Raw genomic sequence first — 23,752 nt, forward strand, 5'->3', positions numbered from 1 at the left:
GAAAGCACGTGAATGACTTTAATCAAAAAGGGTCAATCATATTCAACTGTCCCCAAAGATCAAGTATGACAGTATGACATGTTTGCAACATAATACAGTTTAATAGTAATAAGCGTTGTGTGTTGCTCACTGGCATCGACACCATAAACTACAGTATAAAGATGTAGAATTATAATTTTTTTCAGTTGTCAGTAATGTGATGTAGCTTGTTAGAATATACTGTAGCTGTGCTTATATATGGATCTGTGTGGGTGGAGGGAGAACGAATTTCTAGGCTTTGTAAGAGCATAGGAGGAGAGCTTACTGGTAATTTTGAGTGGGTGTGAGGGAGGCTTATAGGTGGGCGAGAAAGTAACCAGGTTTTATTTTACAGAAGTGGCAGGGCTGAGAATGTAGAGTCTCATATGGGCGAGTAGGATGGGTATAATGCTTAGTTGTAGCCCTGTGATAGTGTTTATTCAAGTGTGAGTGTGTGTATATTTGTGTGCACAGAGCTTATTTTTGAGGTTTTGTGTGTGTGTGTGTATGTTGGTGGGGGGGTGTTTGCCTTTTCACAGTCATCTGGTGAATGAGAAGTTCTGTCAGTGACTCCAAGTTGCTTCAGCCTGGTCATCACTCTTTTTCCCATCTGATTGAACTCAGACCTGTAGGTCGCCTCCATCTGAAGCTCCCTCTGGTGCCTGTGACAGAGCAATTCAACATTACGGATGGAAGATCTGAGGGATTAAAGCTGGTTCAAAGGACTGGTTGGTAAACTATAGCCCTGATTCAGCAATCACCATAAGGCATCCAAACTATCAATTTAAGGTCTAATAAGCAATATTGTTGTAAAGTACGCCTAGTAAAGTAATCCTAGCCACATCATGTAAGAATTCGTCAAAATATTATAAAATGTTCCTCTGAACATTGAAAACATCTAATAAATTCCTAGAAACATGATGAAAACACATTCAAATGCAGCAAAAAAATCATATTTTGCCGTTTCAAATAAAAGCAATCATGAAATACAGTAATTTGTCAAAATATGAGGGTTAAAAACATTTAGTAACAATGAAAATGAATTTTTTTCTTAATTGCAGTTTAATTTTAGTCATATCTGCTACATCATGAAATAACTTGTTAAAATCTAATAACATGTCCCTCTGAAAGAGCTGAAAGCATACAAAAAACCTTGAAATTGTAATACATTTCTAGAAAACACAAAAAAAGTGTCATTAAATATTAGACCCATTTGTAGGTACATTTTTAATCACAGATTGAGTAGCTGTTACAGTATCCAGCAGTTACATAGAACCACATAGTATAACAAGTATAACAGCAACACATATTACTATGATAATAGTATGATGTACATGATGAATTTATGTAATAAGAATGCATGTTAGCTTACATAAAAGGTGAGTAAACTGAGTTCATACAGTTCATCCTGAGTTATGAGTCTTTGCTCATAACATTGCTCATTTGCTTTTTTTCTATTTCACTGCTATGAAAAAGTAGCATCATGCAGTGTGTTCCAGCTCCCAGGAAGCTTTTGTTGGGAGGAACTCCAGGTACACGATTTGCACATTCATTAACTTCATGTTTGATTTATCCTGAGGACTTCCCCTCCTAAAACTAAAAGTACAACATGTTTATAGCCCATTCCAAAAAGCACTATCTGTAATATGTGTGTGTGGATGTGGATATACTTGAACATTTATCCTATTTATTGCATGAGAAGTGCTTCCTTTGTGTAAATAAACTCTAAATGTGATCTCTTGCATATCTACTTACCTAGCTGCTGTTCCTCTGGTGAGGTTGCTATTGGAGACGAGAGCCTCCCCGGACAAGAACTCTGCTCTGATCATCTCTGGTGTGAGTTGGACTCCTGAGCCTTCACACCTGCACACAGACAAACGCACTGTAATCTGAGAAGTGATCTTATTGAAACAGAAAATCAATAGATGTCAATGTTGTTAGTGCTTACGGTTTGTCCATTAGTGGTGCCAGATCATCAGGAGGGCCAGTGAGAAGAGGAGGAGGTGCTGTGAGTGGAAGTATATCTGTGCTGTAGTCGACAGACCTATAGAGGACACACACACTGCTTTTTCCCCTGAAGAGCCAGACCACACATTACCAAATCAAGATAATGGTCAGATATCTACTCCACCGTACTTAGATGAAAGGACTGCTTAGGGTTGTTTGAAATCTCAGTTTGAACAGGAATGATAAAAGTACTCCCGAGTGAAAGTTACTTACGGGCAAAATAGAATTAAAACACTGACAAGCCATATGTTTGCTTTTGGAGGCACCCCTAGGCTCTGAACAGAAACTTCATAATGGCGGGGGCATGGGAACACATGGTCACCTACGCATAAAGTATGTAACAAACATGGAGAGACAGTCACATTGTGCAAATGAAGGTGTCATGACCTGGACTGGGTTGCACCAGCTATTTGTAAATCCATCACTAAGTTTGTGTGTAAAGTGCTTCGTAAGTTCTTAGTTACTACTAGCTAGTTTCAAACTAGTGATTTACTACAACAATAATTTCAAAACAATTTCAGGAGGCCAAACAATGTATTAAAAATAACAGCCAGTCCTTTGTAAATGTAGGTATGACTTTGATTTATTTATATATGGATACATGCAGAAATATGTGTTTCAGAATTAGTAGTATTCATGCAGTTTAGAATGAGTGGGAAAGCTCCAATACAATAACCTAATGATGCTATTTAGCTAGTCACGTTGTCTGACGTTAGTAGCATAATAGTTTGTAATTTAAGGTATACTGTGTCATTTTTGTGAAATGTAATTTTAAACATTCCCAGTGTACATCATTATTAAATTAAACAACACTTTGAGTTTCCTGGTCAAATATGTCTTGCATAATTCATATCACCTCTTTTACCTCCCTCAATCCTCAATCTTTTTTTAATTTTTTATTTAGACAAATAATATATACAACATACAACATATACGGTACATGTACATACGGTACGTGTGCGGCACTAAGCTAGCAGAGGGCAGGGAAGGAGAAAACAAGTCTTTCTGTTTTGTATTTATTTTCTCTTCCCCCTCCCTTCCATTTTTCCATATTCCTTGTTTCATTGCCATCCTTCGCCACGGCATAATTGTTACCATCCATTTAGGAATTTCAAGGTTTGTAAAAAGAAAATTGGATGTTAATCTTTCTATCATCCAGTATCCACCTTTGGACTTGATCCCAAAATAATGCAACAACAGGATAATACCACAACAAATGCAAGGAATCGATTCCTCATCATCATTGCAGAACCTACACAAGCCAGTTTGTTCTAGGCCCCAAATGGATAACATCTTTTTGGTGGGTAAAAATGTATATATTATCTGTATTTGTTTTATACATATGGAATAATTATATTAATTGATTCTTCCCACTCATTTAAAGTATTTATTGGATTTTGTCTTTTACTACATAAAATGTATATATTTTTTATTTCCATTCATCCATGATAGGTCTCTACCATATGGTCGGCATACCAGTTGTTGTCTCTGTTTTTAGCTATAGCATTTTTCCAAATGTTAGATATTGATGCAGTAATATATTTGTGAAAGCCTTTGGAAAGTCATAATTTTCCTATTGCTATCTATTAAATCATTTACAAATATAATGGTCTTATTTAGTAGTTGTTTGTTTACATAGGGATAATCATCTATCAACAGTGATACTGGTACTGTAGCCACTTTGCAATAGCATCTTCCATAAAAACTGACATCAAGAGAAGTCCTTTTTTAGCTGGTTGACATGGGTAACTTAACTGTACAAATGGAAAGAGCCCTTTCTCAAATATAGGGTGGAAGCTATTAAGTAATCTTGCTGAGACCCAGTGTTGATTATGGTATAATTTTGGTATGATAGATGCTTTTAGGGACTGGTTTAATCCTTTTAAGTTCAAAAGTTTCAAGCCTCCCTCTTCAATTGTATTATATAGATATGCTCTTTTGATTTTATCCGTTTTTTTATTTCATACAAATATTCTTTGTTCATATTTTTTATACAGGTCATCCGAAGAGGTGGGTAAGAAAGTTAATATGTATATAAATTGTGTTATTATTAAGGAGTTTATTATGGCTATTTTCCCATAGAGTGTCATAGATTTTCCACTCCAGGGGGACAGTATTTTTTCTATTTCCTGGAGTTTACTTTCAAAATGTATTTTTGTAATATTTCTCAGCTTTTCCGGGATATATATACCTAATATGTAGACTGGCCCGTTTGTTCATCTGATAGGAAAGTTGGTAGGTAATTGTATATTTTTGGTGAGATCCAATTCACCAATCCTCAATCTTGACGGGTCATATGTTAGCAAGCTAATGTTGTCAGTCAGCTAGCTCAGTTAGCTACGCAAGTTACACCTGGCAATTACTGGCTGTAAATATTAAACCTGCAATAACTGATTTGTTTGGCCACTATGGGGCAGCAGAAACAAGTTGTGAACACAACATTGACATATTATCGCCTTTAAAGTAGATATGGCAAAGTGTTAGCAAACAGTTGCTCAGTCACACATCCAGCAGTTACGGAGAAACTTTCTCATTAGTTTGGAGTCGTGTTTCTGACCACCTAAGTCTAATATTCACTCTCTTTTAGTTTCGTTTTGGTCTCCACCAACTCCTGAGGGAAATATGTGGCTCTTTAGCTGCTAAATGCTCCGCTATGTTCACTAGCTAGTCAGTAACTGTGTCTCTCTGCTGTTTGGTTCTGGGCAGGTAGTGTACAGTGGGTTCTTTTTCACTGAAAACAGCTGCCTGCTGCAGCCAAAAATGATGCTAAGAGAGTGAACCACAACAAGTTGTGGGCTGGACAGCTAAACAATTAGCTGAAACTCACAGAGAGCTACAGATTCAGGTGATAATTCTCTCAAGGTTCATCACTACAGGTGACCTCTTTCACATAGTCACTTTGTTTTTACATAGTCACTTGATACCTTGTCATTATGAAAATATTGACTATAGACGCTTTAAGTAATTAACTAATCTCTACGTAAGAACGAGTCTGTGTGAAGCAACCTGTTTTAATTTGCAACTAAGCTAAGTTTGAACTTAGGGAGAGTTGCCACCAGCTCCAGGGGAATTAGATTTTTCTATGCTATAAAACAGCACAGTGTGCTGAAATCAATAACTTAAAACTAAATCACTTAATCAAAAATAAGCATTTAAATCAAACTCTCATGTATAATGGGTTTACGTTTCAGTTATACGTGTCTATGTGGTTCACAGTAGTATGGCTATAAAATAAGTAGACTCTGTATCCACTGTTTTAAAGTTTGTTGTAGTTGAGATACAACAGAATCCTTTTAATCATTCACACATACTGTATAAGGAAAAAAACATAATTCTCTTATTCACCTGCTGTCAACTTGCTGTCAAGTTCATTCTCATCTTTTATAATGGCCACCTGACATAAATCATATTGTTTGTGTTTGTAAGATAATCAGATAGACTGTGAATGTAACAAGTGAGGCAGTGATAGAAAATTAATAAGACTGAGCAGGGAGGCTGAGGGGAAAGTCATCTCTTGCATGAAAAAAGAAAATACATCTACAGTTATCCTGCAGATCAGTGCTGGCAGGCATAAAGAGAATACTTTGACTTGCCAGGCATCTGATTATGTAACATAGGGAAGGTGAGGGGAAATGGGAAGTAGACAGAAAGGTGAGGAGAGAGAGTTGAAGCAGAGTAAGATTCAAACCAAGATTCACAAATACATCATGTAGAACAGTGGTTGCCCAAATTACTCGGGCATTTTGTCAAAAAAGGACATGAAATAGTTTCAGATCTCACGGGGAACATTGCTTCATTAGCACTGCAACTTTAAATTTCTGTCATGCAAGACAAATTACAACGTACATGAGATTATTTTCTTTAAAAGGGTCAGAGTGTTCTGTGCACCTGAGTGGTATTCCTTGTGGCAGGGTGCATAGAGAAGCATACAGTGCACCACATGGGACAGCCCCATGCTGTGTTCACTAATACACTACATCAAAATATCATAATTTATTCACTGTCCATTTAGGCTAAAGACTGAATAAATCATTATTTCACAGTGTAAGTGAAGACTGTGTGCGGGGCTCTTTGCCTCCATGTGACCTAGATTCTGCACACTCACACACAGAAAGTATTTAACTTGAGGAATACAATAGCACTACAGAAAAAAGGGTTTTATTGGAATAAGTTTCTACCTATCCATCCAAATGATCGATTTAGAATATCACTAGGTTTTAAAATCATATTTTCTTAAAGTATGTAAAACAAACTGGAACTAAATGGTCATTTGCATTGCATATAAAGTGAAAATGTGTATTTTTGTCAGTGCATTTCAGAAATGTAAAACTTTAGAGACTATTTTTTACAAACGGAGCATTGATGAATACAAGAAGAACACACCTACTGTACAGCAGTCTTATATCTTTAGCAAGTCATAGGATATAAATAAATGGAGTTGATTTCACAAAAACTAAATGAAATCAGAACCAATACTCCCAAATCCCAAACCAATCCCAAATGATAACTGCTGTAAGTGCAAAATACTGTACAACCACATAGGCAATTTGACATCATGCAACCTGGCAGGTGCTGGAATTAGTGTGGAAGTGGCTATTACACATTAATTTTAAAAGTCATGTTTCTCTAATACTGTATGAGAGATGATGAATGGACTCCAAAGCTATTAAATACTCAAGCTGTGCCTTTTTCAATCTGACAGGGGCCGTCGAGAGGATGAATATATACACCAAGTGACCAGTTGTTAAACTAGTAATATGAGCCTGTGTCTTATAAACCTTTCTAATGTAACCGACATGTGAAGGATCTCAGTGTATCTACAGATGAACAGCTTTAGATCAAGAGGTACAAGGTCAATTATTCATTGATTGGATGTGTTTGGGGAAAAAAATTCCAAATGATAATCAATTATTGATTTTACCAGTGAGATGTACACTCCCACTTGTCATTTTATGTAGTGTTATATGAAAATGCTACTTCTGACCATGTCAAAAGCTGGAGAAGCAACAATAAAGTCATTATGTGTCTTGCAACCACAGGGTTATAAGTTCACATTTCTTCAAGGGTTGGAAAGATAAGGACAGCGGAAGTGAACAACTCTGTAAACAAGTAGTGTAAACATACACTAGTACTTTTTGATCCCACAATGGTCCAGTTGGAGCTTCTCAGTGGTTTTGCATGGGAACCTCTGGGTGAATGCACCCTCTCTTAACTTCTAGGTGGCTGCTGTCAGTATGAAGGCATTCTTATTGCCTTGTTCAGTGAATTAGAGGAGAAATAAGAAGTAGCACAACTTGATACTGTACACAGCGATAATTCTGACCTACCTGCGCAGGGCACAGTCACTGGTGAGAGCAGGTTGGTTGGACAGACAGCGCGAGGTAATCGAATCAAAATTCTTCCACGTCATGAGCCCTGTGATCACTTCCTGTGGTTGGTCAAGAAAAGAGAAGCCACGTCTGCATCAGACCAAACAACAGGAGCTAGTTTCACAAAATTCACTTCCAACTGAAAGGGACTGCTATTCCACAAATGCCTGTTATAATTATTAGACCCTTCAGTCCAGCAACAAAATGCCTCTATGTATGTTTATCCAAAAAAAAAAAAAAAAATATATATATATATATATATATATATATATATATATATATATATATATATATATATATAAAATAGATAATACTGTAACAACTTGGTTCAAGTACTTTTAGGATAAGAAACTCAGAAACTCAAAGTCTCTGAAAAGAAATTACCTTGCGGTCCAGAAACTTCCTCTGAGTGTGTGGGGTTTGTGTCCTTATACCACGCATGTTGCTCTCAGGAACTGTATACCTGCATACAGAAAGCACTTTCTTTCTGAGTATCTGGGTTTGGTCAGGGAACAATCAGGTCTTTAGCAAGATTTACAGTATATTACCATAAACATTTATTTATTAATGTGTTGTTACCTGGGCAGAGGACAGAGGTGGAACTCCAGATCACTCTCCAGGTATTTAGGGGTCGGTTTGTAAGTCTGCAGGCCTGGAGCTGGGTTCTAAAGCACAAGATGACATAAACATGGAAATGATAGTAGTTTAAATACACTGTCATACTGATATGCATACTGTATCATGTACGGAAAAACACTTAACGTTCTATTTCAAACTTTAACTTTGGATTAATTATGATAAATGACAGCCTTACAAATATTCTGAGTGGGTTTGCTGGAAAAGGTCTGAGCAGAGCTTCGGGGGCGATGAAGGTGAGACTGGCGGCCTCCTTTGCTCCCACATCCTCCTCTTCATGTTCATGCTGCTGTCCCTCCCACGCTTTGGGCTCCATTGTTGTGGGATGTTGGGCTCCGACCTCATTGGGCACCAGCTCGTCCTAAAAAGTGACAACAACACAAGAGAAATTTTAAAAAGCAATGAAAGAACAAATGATGAGAGTAGATCAGAGTGGATGACTGAAGAAATATATAGATGATATATAATGAATGAATAAATATCTTTCACTAATGCTGGCTAAATCTTAATGTTTTAATATAGGTGCTGTATAGTTACCGGAGCTCCAGAGCGAAGTGGTCTGGCCAAAGTAGTGGGGATATAAGAGTTAAATGCCTCCCAGGCTGAGACAGGCCGGTAGCCCATAAGCTTATAGTGCTGAGGAACCTAGAGTGACAAAACAATACCAACAAATAATATGGTTATAATAGCAACAGAACATAGAAACAGACAGAGAAATGGCTTGATGTCTGACTCATAGATTGCCATCAAGAGAGATTACTACAGTTTTGTTCTACGGTACAGTATGTAGTAAATAGCTTGAACAAAGTTTTTAGCATGTCCATTTTGTAAAGCCACAGGGCTTCTTCTCAGTCTCTTTTACGATAAAACAATATTGCATTCATTTCATACAGATATTCAAATATGAGGTCACAGGTTCAAAGTATGAAATGTATAATTAAGTAAGCAGAATGTCATACACAGAATACAGAATATACTGTATTTTTACATTGTCACTTTTTTATTAATTATGCCTGCTAGGCAGTGGTGGAGGAAGTACTCTGATCATTTACTTAAGTAAAAGTACCACTATAACAATGTAAAAGTACTCAATTACAGGTAAAAAAAAGTCTTGCATTCAAAATCTTGAGTAAATGAACAATAGTATTATCAGCAAAATATACTCAAAGTACTTTTTCCGCAGGAAAATAGCCTGAGCTTATGACTGATATATTATTATACGTGACACGTTAGACTGTAAATACTGATGCAACAATGTGTAAGTAGCATATTACTAATGTAGCTGGCCAAAATTACAAGATCACAAGATAAATCTGGGAGGTCGTGAGATGGTTGAGAAGAAGACAAAACAAAGTTTTGCTACACAAATTTGTATTCATTTTTTTTGTATTCTTTTTTTCTAAAATATTGGATTTGATCTCTTCAGGCCTCCAACACTTATTTACATTAAACCATGTGAGAAGTTTAGAGGGGAAACGTCTCTTTGGTGGAACTGCTAACAATTCATAGACATCTGAAATGTGACAAGGGGCCCCAACTAGACGCTGCTTTTTTGTATGGGGTCACAAGTCAAAAAGGTCGGGAACCACTGGTTTAATTATTATAAGATTATTTTAATCTGAAAAACAACTAGTGAACTGAAGCTGACAGATAAATGTAGTTGAGTAATAAGTACAATATTCCCTTTGAAATGTGGTGGAGTAGAAGTATAAGGTGGCATAAAATGGATATGCTCAGGTAAAATACAAAATTTAACTTAAGTGAAGTACTTGAGTAAATGTACTTAATTACTTTCCACCACTGCTGTACATATCTGTTGATTTATAAGTGTGATTTTCAGATGACCAGGTCTGCAGTAAACACCTACTTGAAGCTTGAAGAAAGGAATATGTGTTGTCACAGTCACATCAATAGGATCCACAGGCACCGGGACCAAATTACTGTGAGCCTAGAAATATCAAGGAGACAAATGGCATTATTTGTTCAATTGAACACCGAGGCCTCTTCTCTGCAGGGCTTCAGGAAAATAAAAGATTTAATCAAAGTGTGGGAAACTGGGCTTCCCATTTGATTCCACAGTTAGATCAAAGACATCTTTCAAGGGAAATAATGACTGAAAATTGTTCCATGTGCAGGACTATAGCCAGCACTCACTTTTCAGTGGTTTCTCATATTCCATATGTCAGCCCCATTTAGGTAGTTTTCATTTCAATAGGCTTTAACAAGACAAACTGATTTGCAAAGAAGTGGTTAAACTATTTTGTTGACAGGCTGCTGATTACATTTTTGACATTGATGTGTAGGTATATGTATATCAAGCATAGCTAACAACAGCAAAGTATTTAATGTACTCACCAGCGGGTCATCTTCATCAGAGAAAATGGGGAAAGCAAATGGAAAGACTCTGTCTGGTGAGATCTTCAGATCACAAGTCATCTCCTCTTGAATGGAAAAGACAGTTAATAAAAAAAAAGTTCATTTCTACAGATAATTATTTGTGAGTGAGAAATGAATGACTAATTGCACACAGCACTATAAATAGTCCTGTCCCTGAGGCATGCATGTATGTTCTAAGAACCTCATAATAACCAGAGGGGATTTCATTTCAATTTTACCTATAGGAATAAATTCAATTAAGAAGATCATAGGATGACCAAAACCTTTCTTTGCCAAGGGCAAGTTCTTCATACTGTCTGACAGTTTCTTCAAACAGGTCAGTCTCTGGTTCATGCGACATCGGATCACTACCTGGAAGGGAGAGAAGAGTACAGGGTGTTACTGGTCGTTTACATCCACCTCCTCTAATCTCAGAGGAGCAAACAAGCACATGGTGGTAAATATTCAATAGTTACTTTAAAATAGTGATTATTATTTTAACAAACGTAGCGAGATTAGTTAGCTTTTTGATGTTCCTAGTGTTGAGTAATTTTTCAAATGTAACAGCGCTTGCAATAATCCTACAGTATTGTTTAACTAATCTGTTTCTCACACTGTCAAAACCAGGACAAACTAATATGTAATGATACCCGTCACCTTGATCTTCCATCAAACACAAAGGACACGATCTTGGGACATAGTTATGTAAATATCTCTTCTTTGAAATTGGCAGATTATGATAACCACATCTAAGTACAACAGATTAGTTCTGTGCACAGGGGTTATTATAAACCTCATCCTGCCGATCCTGAAGATCCATATTCCAGAGTCCGAGATTAACCTGAAATGTAATGTATTGTGGATTGATATCTCCGCGATCGAGCCATAAATATGAAAACCCTCATTCATCTAGAATATTTTTAACTTTAGAAATCCATTTTGACTGATATTTACTATTTTCCTGTAACACAGTTCTAGCTATCTTATATCTCCCCAACTTGTGGTATACAGTGCAGCTGCTTCTGTGTTTCTGTTCGCTTGCAACAAACTTCTCAGGAATTTTTCATGAAACATTTTGATTTGGAACACTATCAGCTGGTCAAATAACTCGCACTGGAGGCATTGAATATCATAGCAAACATTGCTCTCCTAGCTTGACTGACTGATATAGGTTATGTTAATTTAACTTTTCCTCAAGAAAAAATGACCTTTATTTTACTTGCCACTAGGAAGAGAAACATGCCCCCTTCCTGTGGCTTTAGATTGTGTCAGATTACTCTGCTTTTACTGGAATGCACTGTATCCAGGAAAATCAACTGTACTGTAAAGAATATTATACATTTAGTGTGTGGAATTTACAGATGGCTGAACTCAAGGGCCGCAGGGCCACTAGCCCTGAGGAAACTATGTGTGTGCTTGATGTCGTTGTGCATCCAAGCATGTGTGCATTTGCACATGTACCTCAGAGACTTTACAGTACTTGGATGTGTGTACCTTGCGTGCTGCCTGCTGGAACAGTCTGAGGGCTCTTTGTCTCAGCTCCCACTGAAAACTGGAGTAAAACTGGAAGGATGGGGCTCCCTTGCAGGCCTAGAAGAGGTTAGAAAGACATTTATTGCTGACTTTCATGTGTTCATTTGGCATTGTTACATTGAGTGCATATGAAAAGGACCATAAAGTGTTAGATTGAATGAAATTGTAGGAGAGGCTGCAAGCAATAGATTAATTTAATCTAAGACCATTGAGAGCCAGGTTTTTTAGTGAAACTCCTCATCTGCAAAAAAGAATAAAAGAAAATGTATCATCCAGATGTGTTATCACTTGGTAGACACTTGATCCATACATTAACCAAGACACAATATTGATCTATTATGCATTAAGTGAACATTGTGCGTACTGTAATTTTACAACTGAGGTATATTAGTTTCAGATTTTGATGTAAAGAGATATTGAGTGTGACACATAATGAAAGCAGAGTTGGTTTAGTAACCCCCCCACGGGGCAAATCTGTTCAATTTAAAATCAACCAGCAAAGTTCTTGAGTTTCACTTTATCAGAAAGGCAAGCTGAGTGAAATGTAAAAGTTCTGAGTCTAACACACACAGTAGAAGTTTACCTGTCCTGCTTCACAAAGCACTCGTCTGGAGGAAAGTTTAGGTTGTCCAGCAGCAAAGTCCTCCTCATGCCTTACATCCCCCCTTTTTACCTACAACAAAATCAGTTAGCAAGGTCTGTAAAGTACACAGAGACATTATTTGTAGAAGAGTACATGCTAGCGCCGCTGTGAGGATGTACACAGCAGTGCTTTTTCAGCTAAATGCTAACATCAGCATGCTAATATGCTCACACTGACAATGCTAATGTTTAGCAGGTATATCTTACCATGCCATGCTACAAATGGCAATTCCTAAAGCAACTGAAAGCAACTGTCATACATTACTGTTTTTAGTTTGACATGAAGTTGCTAACTATCAAATAAGAGGTAACTTCTGCCACCAGAGCCTTATTGTCATGTTACTTCTTTTTCATCGTTATGAATTTACATTTCTTCCAAATGCACAGATTTTAATAGTGTCACATTGTCAGAACTGGCAAGGCATCTGCTAAAAAATGTTACAGTACAAAGCGAGATTGGTATATGGCATAAAGCGAAAGTAGATGCTGTCCTTTCTATTTTTGCTAAACCCTTCAGAGTTCTGGCAGTGACAGATGGGGAAAAAAATTGGAAAAACATGTTTATCCTCTACAGTAAGGACACCTTGAAATCCTTTGGCTGAAGAGGCAATGTTCGCTTTGTCACAGGAAGAAATAAGCTTGATGGGGTACGTCTTAATTCTGTGAAACAATAGCAACCATGACTACTAATCCTCATTTGTTTATAGAAATGACATATCAAGCTATCACAAAATAATTTGACAATGACATTTTTGGTTTTGACAAAAAAAAAAAAAAAGTCAAACCTAATTTCACTATACCATTTCTTGTCCCAGCAACTGCATAGTAACTGTGTACGTTTAACCAACATAGTCTGGGTGATGAAAAGATGATGTCGCAAAGCTGTAAACCATCACAGTGATGCAAACAGAGGAGGACAGTTTATTTAAGTTGTTTAAATTCTGGCCTGCAGTGAAGATTCCAAAGATGACCTATAGAAGAAGATGAGGCTGTAAATGAAGAGTGTATAGCACAGGTGCATTTGTGTGTGTGTGTGTATTATAAACAGTGCAGGTGGAGAGGAGATGGGGGAGGATGTGCTGTAAAGTGTCTGCGAAAGTTCTGTCAACTTTTCTGAGGAAACTCACACACACACGCACACAGACTCATATTTCAAAACTGATGTTACTTTGGCTGAGTCTGCATATTTCCACGGTGACTCTCAATAAAATCAATCACAGAGGCAGCAAGATTTTTTTTAAAGGATGAAAATCACAGTGTGGATCTAATAATGCGACAACTGAATCAGGTTATGACATTGGTATGCATATGGTGTCTAGCATAAGTGATTAGCCACCAACACATCCAGTAAATGTCATGTTGAATTAAACAGGAAAACGCCTAACATGAAAAGCCAGAAAAATACTGAGCTGCACAGATTGCCCTGCACACACTATATAAGATAATACTTTCCAAACAAGACTCAGTTCTGGTCCTTGAGGGTCAGTGTCCTGCAGGGTTTTTGTTCCTGCCAACTGTATCTGTTAATGAATGCAGACCCTAAAGGACCAGAAGGCAGTCATAGGGGAACAGTTAAACATGTAAGGCAGTGGTGAAAGAAGATTTGAGTTCCCACATAGATACACTTTACATCAGAGGTTTTCAAACTGCGAGGCACGCCTCCCCAGGGGGGCCCGCTGATCTGGCCCGCTCACCGACAAGGTCAGCAGGTGGAGCTGCAGCAGTGGATGTGACACACAGCTCGTGGAGGCAATTTAGCGCCCGATTGCTGCAAATTGCATTTTTTTTTTTGGTTTTGTTTTTTTAAATCACCCTCTTTCTCGGAATCGTAAATCAGTCAAATCTGAACACAGAGACACGATACACATATTTTTCGATTCAATGTGACTTTCCGAATATATCATTAATAACATCCATGAATCCGCTTAGAAATCATAGAAAAAAGGACGCTCCAGAATCATCACATTTTCTTCAGTATCAAAGTAATCTGTACACCCATGGGAACATTGAAAACAGGAACTGCTAATAGCTAATTCGGCCTAACAGTGTCAATTTGCCAAAATGTAAACAAATATAGGCTAAAAAACAGGGCTCAAGTTGTAGTTCCAAAACTTAGAGCATGATTATCAACCAAATCAAAGTAAGACAAAGAATAATAATACTACTATAATACTTTGAAAACCCCTGCTCTACATTAAATGGTTCTGTAAAACAACTTCCTGTAATCAATTGGCAGACTGTTTCTTTATGTCCACATTGAGTGATAAATCTTACCATGTATTCATGTAGTGCAATCTCTCTCTCCTCTGCTATCTGCCTCCTGGTGTGCTCTGACACGGGGTCCTTACCAAGATGAGCGTGCCTGAATGAAAACGTTTTTTTTTTTATTAAGTCGTCATCTTGAAAAAAGGAACAAGATGACTGATAAATGATATTTAATTTGTTTAATTGCTGTGATAAAATGGCACATCTGTATTTCCCACATGTATTCTATCCAGAAACTGGATGCAGTAATTGTATGTGTTCAACATATCTCCCCCCATTCTACTCAGTTAACCGTATTCCTTTTCCCATGTTACCTTAGCTTGTACGTCTCCATCTTGTCCCTGTTCTACAATTTTATATGCTTTTAATTTGATTTTTAACAATAGTTAGTTAGCGTATAAGGAAATTCAACTATCCAAACATTCACAAGGATTTAAATTGAAAGTTTATATTTTAGTTTGATCTACCATCTGAGGTGGTTGGCTTGCTCCTCCTTCACGTTTTGTTGAACCTTTCTCATGAAGAGGGCCTCCTTCATCTGCCTGTTTTGCAGACCAAGCATACTGCCACAGGATATGGCTGAAGTGAAGGGGATACCGTCAAAGTAATAGACTTGAGACATACTTTGTCATATGTATAATCTGTAATGCAAATTACTTCATGGCAACAAGATGGAAAAGATACTGTGCATAAGGAGAATATAACAGGACCCTAATACAGCGTAGTTAATTTATAAGAAAGAAAAAACTCCCTAACAACTGAAAGAGTAAAATCATCGGGTGGTGTCTACCTTCCCTCAGGTCTTTAGAGCAGAGTTTATTAGTGTCTTTGATCAGCATCTTCACCACCCCTGCTGGGGTACAGACATCTGCCAGAGGCTTCAGTCCAGGCTTATCACTAGCCTGATCTCTCAATGTCTAGAGGACAGGTAAAGAAATAACAGCAAGAAATGAAGGATAGCACATATAACTGTAAGACATGATCAGGATTACAAAAGAAAGCACTAAAGTATAGTTGTAATATCAAGAATGAATGGTTATGCTCTAACAAAGTATCAATTATTTGATAGATGATACCAAAACAAAGACAAATGTGGAACCAAAACTAAAAATGTTCCCAAAGGAACCAGTTGTCAGATTGGAGGAAAAAGCCTCGTACCTCTTTCTTCTCTTGTCTCTTTAATCAAAAATGAAAAGTGAAAATGAATTAATTGAGGTAACAGACTAATAAGCACATCTTACACTGTGCTTACAAAAAGACCTTCACATTTTTCATGAAGGAGCAATAACTCAACTATTTTCAGCATTATAATGAATTCATTAACCCTTTGACTGCATTTCAAATTAGACCAGAAGATTGATGAGTCAGGGCTAAAACACATACCCCTCTGATTTGAACATTTTATATAAGAAAATAAGAAATAAAACTCATCCAGTACCAGACTGTTACTGAACCACATACACTACCCTTAATTTGTCAGCCTCCTTGGTTGATCTGTATTTGTTTTTTCTTCGAGGAGGCACTTGGGTGGCAGGTGAAGGTCCTTTGTATTCTGCAGGCACTACATCTCCATGACCTGACTTTCTTCCCAGCTCACTATCATGCAGACAAATAAGTAAATAAAAGTACACCTGATGCAAAATTTGCTATAATTATGACAGAATTGTGCACATTAGCAAAGACTAAAATAGATTAATCCGTATGTAACACTAATTTGACAGCAATGGACATTTTTGCAACTAATTTGAGGTTGCAAAGTCAATACTAGTAAACACAGTGGGTGGGAATGAAACAGTGGGAAGGTGGTGGGCACAGTAGTTGGTTAATTTTTGTTATAAGGTCCAGGATCACTTCTGGAATCATTCCAGGATCAGTTCTCATACTGTAACATAGAACGAATGGCTCTAAATTGGGCGTTTATATAATGATATGTAGACGGGGGGGGCTTGAAGGGTGTGTGGGTAGCGGGGAAGCTGAGCAATGAGGTCAGAAGCCAGATAATTTATTTTTCCTGCTGTCAAATTTTTTTCAGTGTCATATATTTTTTCCATGTACGTAAATGGGGTTGGACAAAACATTAGAAACATATCTCATAACAACATCACTGGCCTTAAATGACCCGAGAGTTGACTCAACACTTCTCTGAAACAGTGTCAAAAAGAGCCAAGAGCAATGTTATAAGCATCAAACAGATTTACTAGGTTTATTTAAGGATTTATTGCAAGGCTACTGTATTAGATGGTATTAAAATGATGGAAAATGCAACATCAGAAGCAAAGTCATTCAAGATATTAAAATGATCATCATCTGTTTATTTTAAGAATAGCCTCTATCTATGTCAGATAAGTTGGGCAGGGGACACTCGGCAACAAGCCAGTGTTATTGCATTGGTTCAAGCTGGAAAAACAGTGGCTCTATCATTTATTCCTTAATCTTTCACTTGCACATATCTTTTATTTGGTTCCACTGCAGGGAACAACAAACAGACGGAGAATGTTTTATATGCTAAACATCTATCGAGAGGCATATCCATCTTGATATCACTGCACCAGCTACCAAGCTATTTTCATGAATTATTAACTTTCGGCCGAGATAACACCAAGACAGTGCAGTGGATGGAGCTACTGCTGTGTGATGGATAGCACCCTCTTTCTCATGGGAACAGAATTAAACATTAGGTTTTATACTGGCTGAAAAAACAAATGGGAACTTCTAATCAGCACACAAGGCCGTTTTCTCTGAGTCCAGTTGGGTGTGTGTTTTGTACCCCCAAATGAACCACCTAGTTTGGTAGTTGATTTGCACATACAACCTGAGAGCTGTTGTCATTACCAGACAGCAAGAAGAGAAGGGAAAGGCTATTATTATTATATACTGTCATTCAGGATTTTTATTGCTCATGAAGACTAAGTGAAGCACCATGGGGAAGAACTAAGTTAGCTGCATAAAGTAGATTGACTAGTTATGTATGTCACTTAAATTAAAAGGTCCAACCTGAAATATTTTCCCACTGTTATTTATGAGCAATATGTGGTGTAACTTTGTTGTGAAGTACTGTGACGTACTGTCAAACCCAGAGAATGTGTGTGAATTTGTTGTGGAGTGAGCCAAAAGCAACATTTAGAGTATGAGATAAGATAGCATTGTAAGAGAAAAACACCATGTGTTAGAGTGGAGGAAAAACACATCACCACCCCTTAAATAAGTCATTTCTGCTGGCTCCTCGTCAGCTGACGTACTGTCAGTGATAATACTGGTATCTGTGCTATCTGTGTACCTCTAATGCCAGTAATGAATCTAGAAAGAAGACCTAAAATCTTGATATTTTATATAGCTATATATAGATTTTATTTTTAAACGTCAGTAAAAAATATTTCAACACAATGTCACATTGAACAGTATTTAGTGTTGAACGGATTTTTCAACAAAACAATCAACTGCTCTAATTACCCGAGTGCTAGGTGAGGGGCGGAGCTCCCAGTGATGGTACAGAGGTAGGGTTTGGTGTTGAACTGTGAGATGATCAGCTGGATGGTGACCTGAGAAGTCTCATATTGGAAAGGTCTAAAGGTCACAATGATCTTCACTTCACCATTGGCTGGTATCACACCTGGAGAGAGCAAGGAAAAAAACTATAGGAATTAATGGGTCAGTTATTCCCAACCAGGGAAACTTCTGCAATACAGGGTACACAATTCCCCCAAACTAAGTCAGTTGTAACACCTGAACATCACATGTTGCCATTAAGAGGGAACTAATAGAAACTAGTAGTTGGCTAAAATTAATAAAAATGTTGAAAAAATTAGCAACAAGTACTGGATAAACAGTTCAAATAGTTAGCTAAAAGTAGTGGATAAAAGGTTAAAATAGTAAGCTACAAGTAATTTATAAACAGTTCAAATAGTTAGCTAAAACTACTGGATAAACATGGTTGAAAAAGCTAAAAGTAGTGGATAAACAGTTGAAACCAATAGCTACAAGTAACCAACCTAAGACCAAAAACCAACCTAAACACTGAAAATTCAGATGTATTAAAAATGATTGCAATATCCACATCTATATAAGTTGGCAACAGCCGGTGTAGGGAATCCAGCCAACTGTGATGAGAAATCTCTTTGATTAATGACTTCAAATACAAACTAACCATCTGAGGTTACAAATGAGTGACTATTGAACTTAAAAATGACTGATGATGCAAAGAAAGTGTTATAATTACCATATGTCCCATTCCCAATTAAATGTTGAATTACCAATGCTGACTGCTGCGTGACTGAATGTTTTTATATTGTGAGCTGTAGGAGTTGTAACGTGGCTGTGGTTTACAGTGTATGTAGAGGGGGGAAAAGGCTAAACATAAAAAGCAGTTCCAAAATAAGTAACTCATTTGTATTTCTTTTTCTCATGCCAGATTGGTACCGAGTTAAAAGTACAGCTGTAATTCAAATCCCAAGTGCTGGTTCCGCCATGTGTTATGATGCTTCCCAGACCATGAATACTGCTTAGTGTCAGTGTGTGGAAACTGGAGGCATCCTTCAAGTTCTGTGTTGAATTGTTTAATACACAACACATACCAGTCCAAGGTTTTGAGAAAACACAGCACACCTGCTCTCCCGATGGGTTATGTTCTTAATCTGGTAGGCTAAATGAGAACTATCAATGGAAGAAACTTAAGTAAAGAGTAAAAATAATGCAGAATGCCAACATGTTATCTTTAAGACAAAAACAAAATCTGCCAGAAAAATGTACTGTAGCAAGCATGTGCACTGTAATGATAAGGCAAGCTGCATTCGCAATTCATCACCATTTCTTATGTCTATTAAATGATTTCACTAGTCCTTACCTGTAAGAGGGTGGATGGAGAAGGCCTCATGGGGCTGAATAACACACACCTGAAACTCAAAGTCAATGGGACAGCTGCATCTCAGAGGAATAGCATGGCAAACACTAGAGACCGGTGGGAAAAAAAAGAGATGAGATTATTTTTGATTTGACACCAACGGGTGAAGGGATACATGGTTGGTTGTATGGAAGAATAGAAAGAGACAGGCAAGCCCTCGGGCAGATTGGAGATCAGAAAACAGCCCACAGAAGATCCCAACACACATGCTATGCAGTATACACACACACACACACACCTTTGTCCAAGTGGTACGGATGATAGGTCGATATGTGGAGGGATGTGCAGGTCATCGATGACAGGGTAAGCATGAACTGGAATTAACAGGTTCTCTTCCCCCTTAGAAAGGGTGTAGTTGGATTGAATGAACAAGACAGAGAGAAAACACGAGAGAGAAGATATGGAAAGGGTGAAAGAGACGAACAGAGATAAGAGAGGTCTCAAGTAAACATAGGAACGTATCATCAAAAGAGATAAGCACAGAGGAACTGTTCATCGTGGTTGTTTGACTGTTTGCTGGACTGTATGAGACTGTATGTTACATGAGCTAGCGTTGTGTCTTTCCAGTAATTGTAAATGTCAAGGTAAAGTCCTTTGAGAATCATTTGTGATTAACAGCTTCCACTAAGTGTCTAAAGATTGTAAAACAAACAGCATTAGCACACTTGCAGCTAAACCCAGCCAAACAGCAGCACAGCATACAAACTGTTGGATCCAAACCTTGCAGTGAACCCGTACGCAGTCATAGAAGTACCGCCACTCGTCAGGACAGAATCTGACCCTCAGTGTGTAGGCGAGGCCTGGGATGAGTCGATACTTGAGAGAAAACAGATGGAAGGTTGAATCATCAGAAACAACATTGCACAACTCATTGCACTAATGAAAAAGTGGAGTCATAATATTATATTCAGGTCAGCAATTTGTAAAGAAGAAAAAATACCTTTTTGGTATAAGTTGTTTGGAAGTGCTTGGTTTGGGTGGGAATTATATGAATATTCATTACTTCAGATGAGATGTTGATTAGTTTCTGAGGGAGAGGAAGAGGAAAAAAAGAATAATTTATATCCATTCAATCATGTGCACTTGAGAAAACTATCTCCATATTCTTGCTGCTTACATCCAGTCTGTAGTGCTTCATCACGCATATAGGGGGTAAAATTAGTGCCCATTCAATTAAATCAAATTTATCCTTGATGGAAACCAAATGAGAGTTTTATGATGGGGTAGGACTTTTATAAATATTTTAATAAATTACTGCCAAGTTTTTAAAAAATACAAACTTGCTTTTGGTGGGAGCCCAAAGGCTCTGGCTGGCCTTTCCTATGCAGGGAAATTGTGTACTCATAGCACTGGATTAGAAATTTCACCTGTGCCTCTTCACCACTTCAAACATTTATTGTAAAAGACACAATATTGCTACCACACACCCCAACCTTCCCTGCTTAAAGCCCTGGATGCTGCATTCAGCTCTGGTGACCAAAAGTACTCCTGCTTGGACAAATACCTAACCACTTGAGAGACCTAAGGCCATCTCAGCACTAAAAACACATGACACTTAACTTTGTCTACAAAGACCTATCTTGTGGCAGGGCTGTCAGAGCCCAGACACCTTGAAAATGTTTGCACTTTAAATCTCCAATAGCTAAACAAGCTGTGGAGGTTGCCCCCAACAGCTATGCACTGAACTATTAGCTTCACAGACAACGTCAGCTCCTGCTTGGAGCAACCCATTGTCCTCACATGCATCAACCGTCTCCAGTCACATGCTTAAATGTGGTTTCACACATCACAGTGCCTCAAACACGTGGATATGACGCACATAAATTCCTGCCACAATGGACCCCGATCAGTATGATAACAGGCATCCAACATACACCACATCACATTTTGAGACTCACACAATGATACCCCCATGAACAAACACTAACCTTGGACACCAACCATATATCAAGTCAATCGACAAGTTTGCTGATGGTACTACAGTACCGGGGCTCATTGCTGACTATGATAAATCAGCCTGGTACATGGACAGCTATCTCTCTCAGCATCAGGGGGACAAAGTAGATGATTTTTTGTCTTTAAAAAGGATACAAGTGACCCACATCGCTCTTCAAATCAAAAGAACAGCAGATGAATCAGTGTACAGCAGAAGGTACACCTTTGCCTGCCAATGTTTCCTGAAGAGCCTGAGGACAGCTGGACTGTGTAGACCATGTCATGGCCACTGAGTTGTATTTACAGGGCATGCTACCACCTGATAAGGCACTGACCTGTGTCACGTAGCAAGGCAGGCTATGCACATCATAACATAAACTTCTATGTGTCCTGTATTTATTGTACTGTAGTATGCTGTGTTCTCTGTACCTATTGTCTGGTCTTTATTGCTTGTATTTACTTGTATTTCGCACCAAGCACTTGTGGTCATAAAAGGAATGACAGAAAAGCTTACAACAATAATAATATTTGTTCCAATAAGTCACAATCAGTAAATTAGCTGTCCAATGTAGCCTGTGAATGAGACAGTAAAAAATGAATGGTAAAAAACTTCCGCTGTATTTTCCTCACCAGGATCTTTATGTAATCCTTGCCCAGCTCAAACCCACTGAAGTGAAGCACTGGGGGCTCTGCTTGGATCAGGCTGTTGCTTTTCAGTTTGGCATAGATTTCTATGAGGGGGGAAAAACAATTACTGAAATGTAATAAGCTTTTTGCATAACAGAAAACTGGTTACATGTAGGCTTTTCGCCTCTGCAAAGAGGTTTTCCATACATATAGAAAATCAAAAATGTGAATGTCAGCTATTCCGATGGTCACAACACAGATGATTCAACCAATCCAAAATAAGCAGCAATTTAACATAATATAACAGTATTAATGCACCCTATGAAGGATTTCAGAGGTCATGCTTAATATGTACTTGATTCCAATAGATGATTGGGAATGTTGGCTATGCTCCTGCTCTCCTCCACCAGCTGGCTCAGAGGCAGAGGAGTCCGCCTCTTGGGGGGCTCTGAGAGTATCTGCGGGGCAGAGAGGGCCACCTCCATCCTGGCAAGAGGTCAGCTCTGGCTCCTCATGAGAGAAATGACAGAAGGCTGGAGGACAGTCAAGGAGAAAGCAGTGTGTTAGGAAATATTATGTTGGTTGAATTTATAATCAAAATACAAAAGGAAAGACATGGAAGGACAACAGGTATTTGTAATGCAATTTGTAGAGTTAATTCAGTGAGTTTAGTTGAGTATTTAGATTTATTTATATATATATATATATATATATATATATATATAAGCTATAAGTCCTCAGAATTGAAGATGTAGACTACAAACATACTGTGATGTTCTAATTTTGACAGTTGCCCATACTTATTGGACGTGTGGCAAACCTAACCTAACTAAGTGCAACGTTAGCAAGGAGGCTAACAATAGCAAATAACTCATTGTCACCTTTTAACGCTATCTTAATTTAACAAGCGTTAACTTAAACTGAGGCTTCATAGCAAGAGTTTTATCAGCTTCTCATGAAAAACCTTTTGAACAATAGAAGTTCAGAACTTACTTAAGTTTTAGATACTGGGTTACATTTAGTTGTTCAGCCATATTCCATCTGTTTTCGTACTAGAAGCACTTCATTTAGACACCGTCTCTTGTTGTTGCTGGAAAGGACCCCGCTATCAAACACTGCCGTTGCCATAGTAACGCGAGTGCGCTGAAGGGGCGGGACCAACGTCCTGTGGGCGAATACGATTTGTTGGCTCCAAGCGCCATTAAAGTGCGTCAATTCACCCAAAATAAGACCACAGAAGCTAGCTATTCCACCTTCAAAATAAAAGCCTAGACTACAAACACTTGTTTGAAAAAATATATAAAAAATATAAAATAAAAAATAAATAAATTCTATATATATAAATATATATATAGTGAAAACAGATTCTATAAATTAACCTTTTCATTTACTATTGCTCTAATACTAAATATACTTACCATTTTCTTACTGATGCACTATTTTTATG

At 37.8% G+C, this 23,752-nt stretch overlaps 2 protein-coding genes across 3 annotated transcripts in view; one reads left to right on the forward strand and one right to left on the reverse strand.

The window, feature by feature from the left end:
* cfap221 (cilia and flagella associated protein 221) lies at positions 1 to 23,445 on the reverse strand. Of its 2 annotated transcripts, XM_044188494.1 has the most exons (26): positions 23,299 to 23,445; positions 22,661 to 22,838; positions 22,309 to 22,409; positions 20,684 to 20,770; positions 20,464 to 20,559; positions 19,982 to 20,082; positions 19,687 to 19,790; positions 18,297 to 18,456; positions 16,313 to 16,442; positions 16,005 to 16,022; positions 15,637 to 15,763; positions 15,314 to 15,425; positions 14,856 to 14,943; positions 12,523 to 12,612; positions 11,901 to 11,996; positions 10,691 to 10,778; positions 10,386 to 10,471; positions 9,898 to 9,978; positions 8,568 to 8,675; positions 8,209 to 8,391; positions 7,974 to 8,059; positions 7,779 to 7,857; positions 7,353 to 7,453; positions 1,967 to 2,062; positions 1,774 to 1,881; positions 1 to 680 (listed from the first exon to the last, which is right to left on the reverse strand). In XM_044188494.1, exons 2-26 carry the CDS (start codon positions 22,788 to 22,790, stop codon positions 455 to 457), a joined length of 2,682 nt encoding a protein of 893 aa, XP_044044429.1. In that variant the 5' UTR covers positions 22,791 to 22,838; positions 23,299 to 23,445; the 3' UTR covers positions 1 to 454. The 2 variants fall into 2 exon arrangements, with proteins under 2 accessions (XP_044044429.1, XP_044044430.1); XM_044188495.1 differs by lacking the exon at positions 16,005 to 16,022.
* Positions 22,920 to 23,752, forward strand: part of LOC122872361 (secretin receptor) — a 10,932-nt gene continuing 10,099 nt past the window's right edge. The window contains exon 1 of the mRNA XM_044188513.1: positions 22,920 to 22,935. The gene's annotated coding sequence lies outside the window, so the exon portion shown is untranslated. The remainder of the gene's footprint in view (positions 22,936 to 23,752) is intronic.

This window comes from Siniperca chuatsi, linkage group LG24, assembly GCF_020085105.1.
Source record: "Siniperca chuatsi isolate FFG_IHB_CAS linkage group LG24, ASM2008510v1, whole genome shotgun sequence".
Lineage (NCBI taxonomy): Eukaryota > Metazoa > Chordata > Actinopteri > Centrarchiformes > Sinipercidae > Siniperca > Siniperca chuatsi.